General features: G+C 38.8%; 1 protein-coding gene across 3 annotated transcripts in view; it reads right to left on the bottom strand.

Annotated features, from left to right (window-relative positions):
- The window catches only part of CMSS1 (cms1 ribosomal small subunit homolog), a 424,788-nt gene that overhangs the window by 170,392 nt on the left and 235,184 nt on the right, over positions 1 to 19,212 (bottom strand). Inside the window, exon 1 of one of the 3 annotated variants that reach the window (XM_027867343.1) lies at positions 7,398 to 7,439. The exons of 1 other annotated variant lie outside the window; for it this stretch is intronic. In XM_027867343.1, coding sequence (XP_027723144.1) covers positions 7,398 to 7,428 — 31 coding nt within the window. In that variant the 5' untranslated portion in view covers positions 7,429 to 7,439. Of the gene's footprint in view, positions 1 to 7,290; positions 7,314 to 7,397; positions 7,440 to 19,212 lie in introns of those variants that run through there. One more of the 3 variants, XM_027867350.1, reaches the window with a different exon arrangement.

Genomic DNA, 19,212 nt, shown 5'->3' with positions numbered 1-19,212 from the left:
TTTCTGAGCCAATGAGCAATAGATGAGTGAGGATGGCTTCTTCTAGATTTTCATTCACTTTCTCTTTATTTAGCAGTCATATAAGGAATAAGAAAATGAAGACCTTTCTAAATATTAAAGTCCCTCTAGGCCCCCCTCCCAAAACCACATTTTCCCCACATGACACATAATTTGACCAGAGATGTGGATCCAAATGAACATTTCTATAGCTCTTTATGGAAAACTATATGGTATTTAAATATGTCTTTCCCCAGAATTAACTCATGCCTGGGGTCTCAAACTACTGAATTTGAAAAACTTATAAAAATCTTATTAAAGTTCTCTGTTATGGTACACCAAAATATAGCCTAAATCTCTGGCAAAAACCAAAATGATCCTCAAGGTAGCTGTGAATTTTAACTGGATGATGACCTATTTCTAAAGCTTTCATTCTACGGCAAATTTTTGCTTACTATTTTTAGCCAGCAAATAAATCTCATGTCAGTACTGGGCAATGTGGCCTAATGAATACTTGAGTAATAGTCAAGAGATCAGTCTATTTCTGAATGTGTTGCTGAAAGCAGGAATAAGGTGAGTAGGCTTCTTCCTTTTTCCATACTTGATAATCTACAGTAACACTTAACCTACTCAGAAATCAGGAATCTAAGAGGCTCATCCATCCTAAAAAGAGTTGGAAATCATGAAAATGAGAAATTGAGGGGGAAAAAGTTTCTTAGTGGGAAAACTGGATTACAAAGGCCCTGTTGCTAAAGCCAATGTATGTACTGTATTCACAGGAGGGCCTCTTAGGCCCTGACTCTGATTCCATTGACTTTTAATTTATACATACATCTAATAAATCTGGTTTCCAAATCCACAGTAACTTATAAACAGTAAGTTAGGAGGAGGAACACAAGTTGCTCTAAGTAGGGCAAGGAAAGAAGTAACAGGTGACGGCAAGGCAACAAAACAAAACTACAAACAGAAGAATTTTAAGAGCAACTAGTTTGGGCCATTTAATGTAGTGGTAAACTTTAAAGAGGCACAAAAGTTAATGATATCCACCATCTTGGCTGACTGGGATGGGCAGGGAGAGGAAAGGAAGAATTCTTATCCACTTGTAGAAGCTAGGAAAATGTGTAACATTTAATAAGTTAATTCTGAACATTTTAACTAGGGGTAAAAGTGCACCATGACATGGACTGCCATACTTTTACATTGAACTTGTGATGGGGTCTTGCTTGACCTGTTTAATGTAACAGCTAGGGCTGAACTGACCACTGGAAGAGGATAGTGCCTCGATCAAAAAGTCAGTGCATTTAAGTTTAGAAAATTCGACATAACTTTTTTGCTTTGTTTTACTGGGCAAACCAGATGTCCACATTTCTGATGGTACCTCAACTATGCTTAAACATTTAATTTGGCATGAAGAGCTTTACAAATTTTAAATCATTCAATTTTCACAACAACTCTGGGAGGTAGGTGTTATTATTATCCCCGTTTTACAGTTGAGGAAAGTGAGGCAGACAGAAGGTAAGTGACTTGCTCAGAGTCACACATCAAGTGTTTGAGGCAGTATTTGAATGCTCTTCCCTCTGACTTCAAAGACTTCTATCCACTGCATCACCTAACTCTCGTTTTTTGGGGAAAGATTCATCTCCTGGACACATGCAAAGCATGGGTTTTGGTGTTTTAATTTTAGAGACAAGCTGAGGAGGAAAAAAAGAGAAGGGCCTGGGATAGGAGGGAATATAAAAATTAATTTATTTTCATTCGAGTAACACCTGGCAAATACTGAGAGTGGTTGTCAAATTATAGATTCTACATCAATAGAGAGTTATGAAGGGACCACAATGGACTGATTTCTTAGGTGTTTCTGTCTAGGTAGCACTTTTTAGAATAAATGGATTGAATAGCTATGACTTAAGTGCATCAAGAAATAGCTTATAAGAAAGTCAACTCAATGCAAATGACTACCACCAAACAGGCTAAAATCAGATGGCTTGTTTTTTTTTTTTAAACTATTTTCTTAAATATTTGGATTTAATAATGCAATTCACTCTATGGCAGGATGCATGGAGGAAAGAATACCGAATGGGGGAGTCAGAGGACTTAGATCAGTTCCTGGCCCTGATCCTTATTATCTGAATGACCTCACACCTCTCTAGGCTTGTTTCCCATCTGGGTTAAAGGAGGGGGTTAGAACACCTGACCATTAAAGTCCTGTGACTCTGGCCAAGTCCCTTCATCTCTCTAGGGCTGAGTCTCTTCATTTTTAAAACAAAGGAGATTTGGACTAAGTAATCAATATGCCTAAGGCTTCTTCCAGATATAGATGATATGAGCCTGTAAACCTTCCCCCATCTCACTCCACAATATTTTCATCAAATTCCTGGACTTTTATTTTAAAACTGTATTTTATAAAACCTAACCTATATAGCTGACTGATTTGTTCAATTCATTAAAACTAAGCCCACTTTCATTAAAAAGTAATATTTTGCCAAGGGCATGGTAACTGACTCTTGCTCTAAAGACCAGGCCTCCAGTTTTTAGAAGGATTTTTTGGTCTGGTCATTTTTCTGTTGTTTCACACTCTTCTTGACTCCATCTGGGGTTTTCTTGGCAAAGATAGTGGTGTGAGGGGCAGCTAGGTGGCGCAGTGTATAGTGTACTGGCCCTGAAATTGGGAGGACCTGAGTTCAAATGTGGCCTCAAGTCAAACACTTGACACTTACTAGCTGTGTGACCTTGGGGAAGTCACTTAACCCTGATTGCCTAAAAATAAAAAAAAAGAAATTATCTAATCCAACTCTTCCCCCTCTTTAAAAATCCGGCCTCAGACCAAACACTTGACACGTACTAGCTGTGTGACCTTGGGCAAGTCCCTTAACCCCAATTGCCTAAAAAAAAGAAAAAAAGAAAAAAAAAGAAAAGAAAAGATAGTGGTGTGGTTTTTCATGTCCTTCTCCAGCTCATGTTACAGATAAGGAAACTGAGTCAAACAGGGTTAAGTGACTTGCTCGAGGTCCATCTCCAGTCTGTATCTTGCCATATGTGTGTGTGTGTGTGTGTATCTGTCATATGTCTGATCTATATTTTGCCACTGGACCTAGAGAGCTCCAGAGGAGAGAGTGAGGCTGGTGACTCTGCACAGCCCTTAAATTTAATTTACTTACAAGTCATCACATCTCCTTCCCGATGTCATGGTCCTCTTTGAGAATGAGGGATAAACCCCAACAACAGGGTCACAGAGCTAGTAAGTGTCTGAGGTCGGATTTGAACTCAGGTCCTCCTGACTCCAGGCCTGGTGCTCTATCCACTGCACCACCTAGCTGTCTCAATAAGGATTCTACTGAAGTATATTTTACCCATCCTAGAAAAATCTTTGTTACCAGTATCATGCCTTTATTTAGCTCCTTTTTCAACCAGCTGTCTTGAAATCACACTAACCAGTTAATGAACTGTCATAAGGAAAGATCTTCTTAATATTTGTATCAAGTAACCTAAGAATTACTCTATTGCTGTCCTTCCCCAAAGCATTGGATTTAATCTAATAGGCACTCTAACCTACCAGAATGAAGTCATTATCCTTAGTTAGAAATTGAAGAATTCTACCAGAACAGTAGGAATACTTTTATATAAATTTAATACCTGAACTTGCAATATAGCTTCTTTGTTTTTTTCTTTGGTATCTGTGCACAGATAGACATTATGTTTCTGAATGTATTACAAACCACTATGGTGAATGAGAATATTAGAAAATAATGTTTTTTAGGCAAGGGCAGCAGAGTGCTGGGCCTGCAATCGGAAGCCTCATCTTCATGAGTCCAAATTTGGCTTCAGAAACCAGCTGTGTGACTCTGGGTAAATCACTTAACCCTGCTTGCCTCAGTTTCCTCACGTGTAAAATGAGCTGGAGAAGGTAATGGCAAACCACCCTAGTATCTCTGCCAAGAAAACCCCAAAAATGGGGTCATGAAGAGTCGGACACAACTGAAAAACAACTAACCAAGAAAATTCGCTATTTCCTGTCCAATGTGTAATGATCATGGATGTAAAAGAGAATGACTCAATCAGCTTTCCTGTTCCAGTAAAAGAACTCAGCTTAGCTCCCCTCTTATCTTCACAACTTAGAAAAAATCCCCAGTACATGAAAAACTGCTTTTTCTTCCAAGTTTGGCCACAATGAAGCAACAAACCACAATCTACCTCTCTAACCAGCTTAAAACAATGAATACATCATTGTGGCCCCTTCTATCCAGTGATGGTGGACTAGATTAGATGATCCAACTTTAAGGCTAAGATCTTTTTTTTTGGCTAGGTAGTGGGGTTAAGTGACTTGCCTAGGGTCACACAGCTAGTAAGTGTTATGTATCTGAGGTCACATTTGAACTCAGAGTCCTCCTGACTCCAAGCTGGAGTTCTATCCACTGCGCCACTTAGCTGCCCCCAGGCTAAGATCTTGAGTATAAAACTCTTATACTGAATGCTTTCGTAAGGGTACAAGATTGCACATCTATAAAAAAGAATAAAGGCTTAAATAAATTTATGTTTAGGTTGAATCTCATAGGACACAGAGCTAATATCGTTTTATGGTAAGTATAGGAAAAACAGGCTGGGAAACAGACCACTGGCGGAGGAGAGTCAGAGTGGTATATGTCATTCACTACTGTGTAGTAACAGTCAAGTTCTAGTTTTAATTCTTCAATGGAATTGGCCTTATTCTGCAAAGCTCTTCTTTCATCTTAACCCTGTCAACTCAATATTTATAACTCAGCAGATCAATGAACAAATATTTACTGAGCCACCACTGCCGAAATGGAAGCAATCTACAAAGGTGCAAGTGACTAGCTTCCATTACAGTAAGAGTTTCCCAAACACTCTATGTTGCACATTAGTAAAACAATCGAATTTCCCTAAGGAAATGCAAAGCGGTAAAGAGAGACATGGATGTGACTCCTAGGCCTGTTGTATACTGAATGTGCCATGCTGTCAGGTAAGTCACTTTATCCATTTAAAGTTCAGTTTCCTCAGTTTTAAATACACTGAGAGATAGACAGTAACATAAATCAAATGAGATGACAGATGTCAAGGACTTTATTATGTATCTTAAAATGCTATGTAACTGTGGGTTATTATTAGTAAGTAAAAACAAAATGGTTTTGTTATAACAGCATGTTCTGTTATCTCTTTAATTGAGTTTTATCCCAGAGGCCCAACTGTCTTGGAATAAAAAAACGGGAGACTCCTTGCCAATTAAGAAAAAACAAACATTGTTATTTAAAAATTTCTCCATGGGCCAGGCGAAAGCAAGCATAATATAGGAGAAAGGGAGAGGGAGAATAAAGGGGGAGAGAGATGTACAGAAAGAGGAAGGGAGAGAGAAGGGGGGGGAGGAGGAAAGGGAAAGAGAGAGGGGGAAGAGAGGGAGGAAGAGAGACAGAGAGAGAGAGAGAGAGAGAGAGAGAGAGAGAGAGAGAGAGAGAGAGAGCTTCAGAACCAGAAAGGCTTGGGGTCCAATTCAGTCTCTCGACATAGTCTGGCTTGACATAGTATGACCCTGGGCCAATCCCTTGATGTCTCAGGGCTCCAAGGTGACTCTCTTAGATATGTTGATGAACAGATGCCTACCTGCACTGGTAGAAGGCATTTTATGTCCTACAATGACGAAATCATGGGTCTGAACCAAAATAAAATGTGAAAGAGTCTAGATGCCCAGCTACACATCTGCCATAGAATATGCAATATTGCGAAGACAGCATGTGCAATGGAAAGGACAAGGGACTAGAGTCAGGAGCCCTGTGTTCAAATGTCAGCTCCTGACTAGTAATATGAATATCTTGATTTCCTTTTTAATAAAATGAAGACAACATTTGTGTTTCCTTTCTTATATGATTATAATGAGGAAAGTCTTTGTAAACCTTAAAGTACTATATGAATGTAAATTATTATTAGTTGCTTATATAAGGGTAAATATTTTCCACTCTATTGACTACCTCAATACATCAGGTATCTATAATTTGGTTGGTGTGGGAACTCCTTCCTTTGAAGCAGATTACACCTAATCTATATCTTCTTATTAGAGAGTTGCTCGAGGCTTAGAAAGGTGAACCAATTGGCCGATGGTAGCGGATCTAGCAACTGTAGCGGATCTAGCAACTGTCAGAGGCAAGGTCTGAATCCTGCCTCTGCCGGGTTCAGGATTCTATCCATTATACTACGACTGTTCTTTAATTTATTGAAAAACTATGCTCAAAAATATAATAAATGGTTAATGAATTATTAACAAGTTGTGACTCAAAATATTAAATAGCTGCCAATATGGGACATTGTTCATAAAACTAACAAAGTCCACCCAGAGCAGGAGTTCTTTACCTTTTTTTTTTTTGTCATGGGACTCTTTGAAAATCTGGGGAAACCAGTAGACCCCGAAGGATGAAAAATAAATGTGCAAAATAAAATATATAGGATTACAAAGGAAATCTATTCTTTCTAAATACAATTATCAAAATTTTTTTTTAAAGTTCACAAGTACCAGGTTAAGAATCTTCATTCTAGAAGAACTCCAGATTTTCATGAAACAGTTGAAAACCAGTACCAAGGACTTTTTTTTTGTTTCTTTGTTTCATCATTTTTGATTTTATGTTAACTATATATAGGATCAAAGGATTTGGAGATGGAAGGGACCTTGGAAGTCATTTAGCGTAGCCCCTCATTTTGGACTAGAAAACAGGCTAAGAGTTTCAATGACTACAAGTGGTCACATGGGTAGTAATAGCCAGGCCAAGATTTGAATCCAGGCCTTTTAATCCCAAATCAAGTTTTCTTTCATTACACAAGGATGCCTTTTAACTCTCCCCTATTAGATCATTAACTCATTGAGGTCAAGAACTATGTCATATTCATTACAGCCATCTCCCTCAATGCCTAGGGGTTTACTGCATGGAGAGAGTAGTTAATAAATGCTATAAATAATAAAAAACAATATAAATAAATCAATACTATAAATAATAATTAATAAAATAGATTGAATAAACAATAGTGTAGATTAAAAGTATAGTTCTTCTGAAATATTATGCTTCTTTCACTTTCTGAAGCTTTAAAAGCAAACAACCTTAAGAAATGTTTAAAAACTTTCAATATAACTAGATTATGCTGACTTTCATCTTGTATGTTCCCCTTTCTCCCTGACTGCCATTTTTGGCCCACTAGGGTGAGAGGACTTTTGAGATCAATTCTGTGGGAAAACACTGCTTGAAAAATTGCTAACAGAAAAGTTTATGGTATTTTATAAAAATAGCAGTACTTTACCAAATGGAAAATTCCTTCAAATTCAGAGCTATTCCAAACAAGTTGCCTTACCTAGAAACAAAGAGAAAGAAAAAAAAAAACAGTGAGAACCAAATACAGGCACATACCTCCAGAATATGAAAGACTCCAAAACAACATTGCACAGGTATCTTAACAACTGGTAGACAATCCAAAACAAACAGAAGCTTTACCAGTGGAGGAAATAGTAATTTCTATAGAAACAGTCATTAATGCTAGAAAGGAAACTGCAGGCATTGAGCAAACAAGGGAGAAAGGAAGTCGTGTCTGATCCCAAATCACTTGGCTCACACGTACAATCGGGATACCAGTCTGTAAAATGCTGCTGTGTTTTGGGGCAGATAAAATGCACTGTGGCAGCACAGAGTATTAGTGAAAGAAAGCAGGCCTCCAAATCAGGAAGACCTAGGTTCAAATCCTACCTCTGACACACAGTGGTTGTGTAAGGTCCAGACCAAAAATATTTGAAAAAAAAAAAAATAATAGCAGAGCTATAACACGCTACACTGTGGTAGTGTATGAGACACTCCATTCCCATGACCTTTGGTTACCATCCTAAGAAGAGACTGCACACTACTAAAACTGTCAAATATCCACGTCTCCTTGTAGTTAAAGAAAAAAGGATCTAGTGTACTGAGAACTACCGTAATTTCCTCTGTTGGTTTTCTTTTTCCCTTGCCACTCAGATGTTTTCCTTGTTTGCTTTACGTTAAAAAAAATTTTTCCCCAAAGTGATTACTGATGGCCATGAAAGATGCCAGATTAACAACCTTGAAAATTAGGAATGTTCTCTATCCAGAGAAAAGGCACAGTATGGCAGGGGTGATGAAAGTTTCTCACATTGCTCTTGCCTGTATATTTTAGCTCTGACCCTGCTGTAATCAGCCTCCTGTTTCTGTGGCCCATTAATGTCCCTTGCCAACTTGCCAACAGGGTGGGCAAGTCTCCTTCCTGTATTTAATTCTATTATTGTTACTAGTGATTCTGTGAACTCAGTGTGATCACTTAGAATGTGTCCATTTAAAAAAAAAATTTCTCAGGCACCATTTTATTCCAGGATAGGGCTGGGACTAGATCAGTATCAGTCCAATCCTTGGGACAGAGGCGAATGCAAATAGAATTAATTTCATTTGATCAACCGCAGTCATTATGATTCATTATTCAAGAAGTGTTCATTAGAATATGGGCAGTGTCTAAAAGGTGTTTTTTTTTAAAATTCTTCCCCATTGTTCTACTTATGTTACTCTTTGGGCCATTTCATGGCTCTTCTACACCTTCAGCATAGTGCATGTAGGAGCAATAAACTCCAAGCCAGACAATTCAGCTGCAGCTATAATAAAATTTAGTGAATATGGAGGTTAAAAGTATTAGTATATACAAAATTTAGGGATCAGTGGTGGCATTAAGTATTGTGGTAATGATTACCATTAACACTGGCTCTAATGCCTAATTAGAGAAATCTTGATTTCAACCTGCACTTTTTTCATCAAGTATTTAATGAGCACCTGCAAAGTGGCTGGCCCAGGAACAGGTGTCAGTGGGAGATTCCCAAGACGATTCAAACCTTCAAAGGGATTACAATCTAACCGGGTAGAGAAGATCAACAAAGAAAGAATTTGAGAATAATTAAATGCTAATAGAATAGTAGCGAGCATACTTATTATAATGGTTGGTAGTTGGAAGGACAGCACAAAGTAAATAACACTACTTTTCCCAGTTATTCAATGATATATATGTGTGTATATATATATACATATATATATGTGTGTGTGTGTATGTTGGTATATATGTACATATATGTATGCACACATATGGGGGGGGAGAGAGAGCACGAGAGTGTGCACTAGTATTTTTTGGTAATTTCTGAGTCAAAGAATTATAGGTTAAGAGATGAAGAGTTATCAATGACCATAGCATACCCAATGTAAAAATTGGGTAAAAGGCACCCCAGTCACAACTCACATAGAAATCTTGGAAATACATTTTAGTTTGGGACCTATGAGTTGTTTTTTTCTTCTTTGCTATGCTTAGCTTTTATCAAATGAGTCCTTATGGCTCTGAAGCATTTGGCAATGGCCCAACCACACTCTGCTGTTGGCAAGAGACCTAATTGAGAATGAGGGGTGGAGCAGTCACCTTAATCATCAAGAATGTCAAAGAAATGGAAAGGACTTTTCTCCCCTCTTCTCTCAGAAGAGCCTTTTTGAAAATGACTCCTGGAATATAGTTTTATACCCTCAACGTCAGAAAGGACATCATCATCTACGGCAGCAACAACATATTGTAATTACATTAGTTGGTACACCAAAGAAATGGAAAATTTTATCCCAATTTTGCAGATGAGGGCAGAGATGCCTTGTTTATAGGACTGAGCAAAGGTAGGAAGGTGGAAACTAAACTCTTTGAATTACAAGGAACCAGCACAAAAACTTCAGATGTCACAAAAAACTTAAAGCAAGACTGTAGCTGGTACATCTTTCTAAAATGATAACAAATAAATATCTATTATCTCATTTGGGTCTCAACTCAACAACCCTGTAAGATGGGAAATGCACATATTAATTACTCTCTCCAATTTTTTTTGGGTCAGACCTATGATTTTATTGGCATAAGGAGTTCCCAGTGAGGAAACTACTTCTATCAATGCAGACTGTCATCTGTTTTGCAAACATTTTGTTTTGTTATAGCCTCAGAGTTGCCTGGGCGGTAGTGGAGGGACTAAGAGGTAATGTCATTTGCTCAGAATTACACAACCAGTAATGGCAGACGGTGGCGCAGCAGGTAGAGCTCTGGGCCTAGAGTCTGGAAGACTCCTCTTCCTGAGTCTGGCCTTAAGATATGTCCTAGCTGTGTGACCCTGGGCAAGTCACTTAACTCTGCCTCAGTTTCCTCATCTGGGAAAATGATCTGGAGAAGCAAATGGCAAACCACATCAATATCTTTGCCAAGAAAACTCCAAATGGGATCATGAAGCGTTGGATACAACTGAAAACAATTCAATGGCAACATAGGTAGGGTAGGACTTATCCTGATTCTGATGTTGACCATCTACCTGCTGTGCCACACTGCTGCCTCTCATGCCCATTTTACAGATTAGGGAACTGGAGCTAAGAGAAGTTAGGTAATCTGCCCATTGTAAAGTCAGTGTCAAAGGCAAGATGTGAATCCAGTTTTTCCTTGCTCCACGCATGGAACATTACCACGCACTCATTCCTAGGTGACTCATGATTGAAGTCAAAGGAGCAATTCACATTTTTGTTCTCTTTCAAACACCTCACTTTCCATCAAGGAAGGCACAGCATCGTGATTTGTTTTTTTTTTTTCAAACATGCTGGCAAAAACCAGAAGCAAAGTAAAATCAGCAAATTCTCTGGAAATACATAAATACATAAATAAGGAGTTTCTGCTGCATCTCTGGGACTATCATATAATGCAGATTTCCCCAGGATGGGACCTGTGCATTATCTTTTTGGCTCATCGGGATCCTAAGATTCAGGGTTGGAAAGGGCCTTTGGGAATGAACTCATTTGGCCGATCATTTTTCCCATCGGGTACTGGAGCCCCAGAGAAGAGAAGTGACTTGCCTATGCAGGTAGGTAAGGGACAGAGCTAAGATCTGAAGCCTGATCTTTTAACTCTGTGTCCAAGGCTTTCTTTCCAAAGTCCTGGAAATGCAAATGAAGTCTGTCTGTTTGGTAAATTCCAGATTTTGGGAGAGAAATCTAGATGAGATAAAATGGTAGCTTAAGGAGATGGTGGGATCAAATGTCATCTAATTTTATGTGGCAGATTGAAAAGCAGATTATATGAGGAATCAGAAAACTTACCCTGGCTCTTTGATCTTAGACAAGTTAACATCTCTCTAGAGCAGGGGTGGGGAACATGCAGCCTCGAGGCCACAGGTGGCCCTCTAGGCCCTCAGAACAAATCCTAAAATTCCCTAGGTTCTCCACCCCTGCTTAGAGCCTCAATTTCCTCATCTGCAGAACTATGGGACGGGATTAAGATGATGGCTCAGCTTCTTCCTATGGCTCTAACATTCAGTAAGTTTCAAATATAAAGCATACATGTTCTGGGCCCTCAAGTGACAATTCTCTGATCTAGAAGAAATATTAAAAAATAGCAAAGACTCTCTATGGAGCAGAAAATTACAGGTGATTGCTTCTTTTCTCTCCATTTCAAACATCTGCCAACAGAATCACGAATGCCAAGGACATGAGAAATATAGAAAGCCAGGGAAAACTGTAGGCCACAAGATGGTGTAAAGTTCACATGGAAAACACTAGTTAAGGAGTTAAGAAAACTCATAAAAACAGAAATACTTCTCATAAGTTTTGGATAAACTGTACATGAAGGCAAAATCAAGTACTAGCTTTTAACAAAGTAAGCTCTTTTTATTTTTTTGTGATGCATTGTCAGCTATAAGTCAGCTATAAATATTGATGATACCAAGCATTTTATAAGATTGAAAAAGGGATTAACTTGAGTATTAATTTGTTTATTAAAGGCTTAGTAATAAAAAAATTTAAGATCATGTGCTATTGCTGTTCAGTCCTTTCAGTCATGTCTGACCCTTCGTGACCCCACCTGGGGTCTTCTCAGCAAAGATACTTGAGTGGTTTGCCATTTCCTTCTCCGGGTCATTTTACAGATGAGAAAACTGAAACAAAGAGGGTTTAGTGATTTACCCAGAGTCACACAACTAGGAAGTGTCTGAGGCCACATTTGAACTCAGGTCTTCCTGACGCCAGGCTCAGAGCTATATCTCCTGGGGCACTGAGCTGCCCTATGTACTATTACTCAAACCATTTTGGATTATTGTTCACTTTGGTAGACTATTTATAATTGTTTGTGTGATTATCTGATCCAAAGCAGCGTTAGCAACATCTGTTCATAGTTTTAGTTTCCTAATTGAGTAGCAAACATCAGAAATTTCTAAGCAGAGTGTAACAATAATCTGAGAATAACTACAGTCTTCAGGAAAAACACAAGTTGAGTTAACATGATTGTCATCATTTCCGGGATGAAAGTTGATCACTTTTTTCAGATTTGAAAGTTTATGATCCATATTTGTCTACCTGCGGTCAGAACCTACTTTAATTCAGAAAGTAGTGAGTGTCTTCAATGTGCTGCTTCCTTTGTGTTTTTGAGAAGGAAGAGTTCAGTGTAAAAGAAGTCTAAGGCTTGGCTCCTGTTTTGAAATTTGCAATTTAGTGGGAAAGCTAAGATTATATGAAATCATTTAAGGATTATAAAACAGAACATAATTAAGAGAGAAAATGCACAGTACTGATAATAAATGCTCTTGAGAAGTGATAAAGTTTTGGGAAAGAGCTGAGAGAATGTTCTTGTAGAAGGTGGGGCTTGAGCAAGTCACAGAGCTATGACTCAACCACATTCTCTCTGCCCTCATGAATATGATGTTTATCACATAATGCATCTATAACTATCTGAATTCTAGATTCACAAGTTGTAAGAATTCATTATTTTTTCAGTTGTTGTTGTCCTTTGTTCTCAAAGAGGTCCTCTCAAAGAGGACCAAGGATGAGGGTGATGTCTTGACTTGGATTTAAGTGAGGCAGAGTTTCAATAAGTCATTACCCTCGCTCTCTCCAATCATTGGAGTTTAGTGGCAAGACAAAAGTCTAGATAAGTGGCGATGTCCCAGGAGGCAGAGGGGGCCTTGGCCTTTCTAAATTAAAATTAATTAGAATTTCCCAGGTCTCATTTTGTTTTCACTCACTTTTCTCTTTCCTTCAGTGAAACAAGCCAAGTTTTAGTGTCTATCCAATGGTTCTTCCCTTTTTTTGATCAATGATTTTCTATTTCCATCATGTTGGCAATTAGGCTCAGAGTCTAAAAGCCAAGAGTGAGAGCAAAGATGATTTGGAAAAGGGGACTGTCACCAGGCAATTTTGGCATTTTTGGTAGTAACTAGGTAATTAAGCTCTTAGAAGTCAACGCAGTACGTAAATTTAATTTTGAAGTGGATGATGAAGAACGGAAGTAATTGCAAAGATCATGAGGCAAGCTAACTTAGAATGTTTTGGAAGAAGGAACACCCTCCTTATCTCCATTTCCTCACTTCCTTCAAGGCTCAGCTCAGGTGCCATTCCCACAGGAAGTGTTTCCTAATTCCAGCAACTGTTACTGACACCAGCCCAAATCATCCTGGATATGTATGTATGTGTGTATGTGTGTGTGTGTGTGTGTGTGTTCGTATGTTGGTGCATGTATGTTAAAACACATTTGTACCCACATACATATACTTACACACGTTATACACATAATATACACACATAATACATATTTGTACCTACATACACTTTTATACATATATCTGTGTGTACATATTACACACATATAATACATATTTCACACCCACATACATATACACATGTGTACATATAGTATGTAAAATACATATTTTGTACTTATATAATACATATTTATACACATATATCTTATCTGTCTATCATATGTTTTCTCCTTGCAGCTAGAATTTAAGTTCCTCGAGGATAGGGATTATTTTTTTTTGTCTTTGTAGTACCCATTATTGCATAATTGCACCTGGCACAATTTAGTTGGAAAGCAAAGATTATATGAAATCATTAAAGGATTATAAAACAGAACATAATTAAGAGACAAAATGCACAACACTGATAATAAATGCTCTGAGAAGTGATAAAGTTTTGGGAAAGTACTTAATAAAGGCTTGTTCAATGATAGATTGATAGGGGCAGCTAGGTGTAGAGTTCTAGGCCTGGAGTCAGGAAGACCTGAGCTTAAATCCAGCCTCAGATACTTATTAGCTCAGTGTAACCCTAGATAAGTCATTTAACCTCTGTTTGCCTCAGTTTCCTCATCTGTCAAATGGGGATAATAATGACACCTACCTCTCAGGGTTGGTATGAAGATCAATTGAGATAATAATTGTAAAGTGCTTAGTATGGTGCCTGGTACACAGTAAGCACTATATAAATATCAGGTAGTAGTAGTAGTAGTAATAGTAGCTTATGTAAGCTACTTAATCTTTCTCTGTCTTAGTTTCTTCATCTTTAAAATGAGCTTATATTAAATGAGCGCTCTCAAATGTCTGAGAGAGTGGGAGAGAATGATTTCAAGGAGGTAAGTGCTGATGAAGGTTGTAGGAATAGGGTCTGACTGGCTTGAGACTTGGTCAAGATGCAGACATAAAACAAGGACATGCGTATACATTCAAAGCCCTTAACCTAGCCTCCTTTTACCTTCCCAGTCTTCTTACACCTTACTTCTGAACACATACTCTTCAATCCAGTGATACTGGTGTCCTGGCTGTTCTATGAACTCTGATATCTGGGCATTTTCTAAGGCTATTCCAGAACACTCTCCCTCTTCTTTCCAACTACTGTCCACCCTATTTTCCTTTAAGTCCTAACTAAAATCCTACCTTCTACAGGAAGCTTTCCCTAACCCCTCTTAATTCCAGTGCTTTCCTTCTTTTAATTAATTCCCATTTATCCAGTATATAGCTTACTTTGTATATATTTGCTGGCATGTTGTCTTCCTGATTAGATTGTAAGCTTCTTGAGGGAAGGGATTATCTTTTGCCTCTTTCTGTATTCCCAGGGCTTAGCTCAGTGCCTGGCACATCGTAGGCATGCCAATGAGGGAAAAACTGTCTGTGCATGTTGGATGGTACCCGAATAAACTCTTAATAATCTGTGAAGCAAATCTTTCATGGGGAACAACAGTTGCAGAATGTGGGGCCTATATTTTGGTTAACAATCCTATAAGATCTCCCTTATTCATCTAAAACATATTCATATATGCAGACCATGGAGTATCCATTGGGGTATATATGCACCCCAAGTAGCCGTGCAGGGCCAGATGAGAGAGATGAATGAAATGGAAACCATGTCTCTCCTCTCCTGGCTGTTTAGCCATGTAACATTGGTGTGTTGTCTGAATTCAGTTCTTAGAGAGGGTATCACAGAAAGGCCCTTTCCCCTACCATGAGTAAAAGCAGGACAGCTGTAGCATTTGCATTTGGGAGCTTGAATCAGCTGAAATGACAGACTTGATTTACCAGAGTATTTAAAATTTATTCTGACTAATGCCTCCCCTAAAATCTTACTTAAATGCCTCATAGTGCTATAGAAGGGCCTCTTGATTTCCAGAGGCTGAGCTAATCTGGTAGGATCTACTCAAATATGAGCCAAGACCCAAAGTATATCTATTTTTTTTTTAAGGGCTAGCCTAGCTAAGGTTGGAGTTTACTGCCAGGTTGCCAAAAAGTCCTTAATATTTTGGCCTCTACCTCTAGAAGATCATCTACTAAGTGAGCATCACAAGGTGCACTGGTAAAATTAGAACTCACACTGATGTGTGTGGAGTACTATTTAACATGCAGGGAAAATGTATCTGGGTCATCAAAATTTCATTTTAGAGGGAGTCCAAAATTTGGCAAATTTCAGTTCAACCACGAAGTTACTCTTCCCTATCAACTGTATACAATCCTACCCCTTACAACCAACATACTTGGTTGGTTGTAAGTTCCTTGAGGCCATGGATTCTTTACAAACCTAGAAAACGTCAGGAATGAGTATTTTTTTTTTAATCTTTGCATCTCCTCTCATGCCTTTGCTAAAGCACGCATTAAAACCTACTAAACAGATAAAATTAAGTTAAATAATTAATAAATATTAAATGAATTAATAAATGGTGTAACATTGCCAGAAACACACAGAATTCTGGCCCATACCTCTGCCTTGGATCATCCATGTGGACAAAGGCCTGCATCACCAAATAGAGGAGGAGGGTTCAACTCTTTGTGGGAAGGCCTGAGACGAGTAACTCCACTAAAAGTGAGGGAAAGGGGCAGCTCGGTGGCACAGTGAATAGAGCTCTGGCCTTGGAGTCAGGAGGATCTGAGTTCAAATCCAGCCTCAGACATGTAGCACTTACTAGCTGTGTGACCCTAAGAAAGTCACTTAACCTTGATCGTCTCACCAAAAAAGCAAAAAAAAAGGCAAAAAAAAAGAAAAGAAAAAAAGTGATGGAAGCAAGAATTCTCCCAGCACTCGTAGACAGACCAAAAGAAAAGATCCACACCTACATGCACACAGACCTATCCTTCCACTCCCCACTTTTCTTTACCATGTCACTTACTAGTACATTTACTGTTTCATAAACACGACACTTCAAACAAAAGTGCTTCTAATCAGATTTGGCATGAAAAGGAGAGAAGCCTAGGATGAGGTAAGTGTGAGTCTACACTGCTGAATAACAGGGAATGGCAGGGCTTCAGCACATGAGTCACGCAGACACTAAGCAGTCCACAGCCAGAGATAATTCTCAGGTAAACTCTGCATGAGCCACGACGTCATTGCTCCTCTAACTTTCCTGCATCAATCATGTCACCCAACCCTGATGCAACCCAACAAGAATGTCTGATTTGTAGACAGCAAAGAAACACTCAGGGAACACACACAAAGGCACGACAGAGAAGGCAAGAAGAACTGCAACTTGACCTTTCATTGTTCTCTTTTATGTAAACAATGCTTCGAGAAGCAAAAACTTGTGGGGTCCTCTACCCATGGAAAAGACTTAGGTTTTACAGAGTTTAGCCACCTGTATTTCATAGCACATCAGACATCTTCTGGGCATTAAAACCATCTGTACAACACTCATATCCTGGCTGAATGAGCCATTTTGGATCTGTTTCCTCAAATGCCGAAATGAGGTGACTTTCAAAGGTTCTTTCTAGATGTATGATTCCGAAACCAAGTCTGAGTCAAGAGAAAGTAGCTCAAATACAGAATTTAGGTATACTATCAGCTTTGGTCTTAATTATTTAGTTATTCAATTTAAGTTTTGAGGTTTTTGTTTTTCCACCTAAAAAAAGTAATGGGTAGGGGCAGCTAGGTGATTCAGTGGATAGAGCACCAGCCCAGGAATCAGGAGGACTTGAGTTCAAATCCGGCCTCAGATACTTGACATTTACTAGCTGTGTGACCCTGGGCAAATCACTTACCCCAACTGCCTACCCCCCCCCTAAAAAAAAGGTAATAGGTAATTATATAATCTAGCCAACATTAATATTCACTTTCTTTAACTAAAAGGGAGTTTAACTTTTCTGGCCAAGAAAGGAATTGGGTGGCTTCAGGGATGTTCATTTCTGAAGTTGGGGGAATATATTAAACTCCAAACCAAAAGTCAGTATCAGTGACTGAGAAACCACAGTAGGGAGAAAAAAGTATAAGGAGAAACAGAGAATTGGAATCAGAAGGTGAAAATACAGAATTTATAATCTAATAAGTTACAGGAAGAATGTAGATAACATACACACACATGTGACAGAAACATAGACACAACTGTGTAGAGATGTATAAACAAAATTCTGAGAGAGACAGTGGAAGACCGAACAGCATCCATTCCTCACTGATGCTTTCAACCTCAATGTGTTTCTCTGACATTCAGAGGTTGGCCAGCACCAGCACTCACACCTGTCACCATGGGATTTGCCATGAAATCTCCAGAGACCAGAGAGTTTCCAATAATATTTGGAAATTGTAGAGAAGTAGCTGGATCTGGTTGGAATTCCCACAACTTAGAGTTCACAGTTTCATTTACTATTGATAAGGTGTGTGGTTTTCATCCCTCCCTGCCTCCCCACCATTACACCTGGGGAAAGTACAACAGAAATCTTGGTCCTTAAACCTGAATGAGTTATGCAGCTTGGCAGCAGGCACTGGCCAAACTAGCTGAGTTAGATGCAGAGGTTTCAGCCTACACATAATCTGAAGAGTGGTCACTACTGCTGCCGTTAGCATTAGGCTAACTGGGAGGATGCAGTAAAGAATGGAAGAAAAAAGACGACTAACTTGATAGACGAATGGGTACCAATTAGACAGTGGCAGCTAAGAGGTGCAGTGGAGACTTCCTCGCCCTGGAGTCAGGAAGACCTGAATGCAAATGCAGCCTCAGACACTACCTAGCTGTGTGACCCTGGACAAGTCACTTAACCCTGTTTGCCTCAGTTTCCTCATCTGTCAAATGAGCTGGAGAAGGAAATGGCAAACCACTCCAGTATCTTTGCCAAGAAAACCTCAAATGGGGTCATGGAGAGTCTGACACAACTGAAGCAACTGAACAACAACTACCTACTAATCCCTACCCCTTTCACCTTCCCAATAACCTAAAAACCACTACTAGTTTCTCACTAAATGGAGTAAAGGGCTTCTCAGGTCTTCCTAAAATACCATAGACAGGAAAAACCAAAAACCACCACCACTAAACCCATAACTATCTACAAATATTCATGTTCAGTTCATCTGATGTAATTCTGGAATTATTCATTAATCATCTAGTCCCTGAGAATCAATTATCAGCATGAGACTGTATAGGCAGAAGGGAAAAAAAAAGACAGGTAATTTGATTTTATATCTGTTTGAATTTGGACTATGTCACACATATACAAAAGAATTTAGTGAGGGCGAGTGGAAGGGCAGTGTGGGAAAGCAGTTGGGGACTGGGAAAGAATGTGTCCTCTGGCTAAGTACTCCAGCACACGACATGCTTCAGTTACTGAGAAACACTACCAGTACCAAATAAATGGATCCAATTCATATTTGTAGACAAAATCTTTAGAAACTGTAAGAGTCACTTTTTAAAAAGTCATGCCAAAAACAATAGTTTACAACTAATTTCCTGCTCACATAATTGCTTCAATGCATCTGTGATCTCAATGATACGTACTCTCCATACGGATCTCTTCCCACTCCCATCGATCTTCCACGCAGCTACCAAAGTGATTTTCCTCAAGTGCAGGTCTGACCACTCTGTAAATGCCAGTGGTTCCCTATAACCTCCAGGATCATATACAAAATCATCTCTGCTTGGCATTCAAAGCCCTTCATAACT

This window comes from Vombatus ursinus, unplaced genomic scaffold, assembly GCF_900497805.2.
Source record: "Vombatus ursinus unplaced genomic scaffold, bare-nosed wombat genome assembly UNPS02001419.1, whole genome shotgun sequence".
NCBI classification, from domain to species: Eukaryota; Metazoa; Chordata; class Mammalia; order Diprotodontia; family Vombatidae; genus Vombatus; species Vombatus ursinus.
This window is presented reverse-complemented; position numbering and strand designations above follow the sequence as displayed.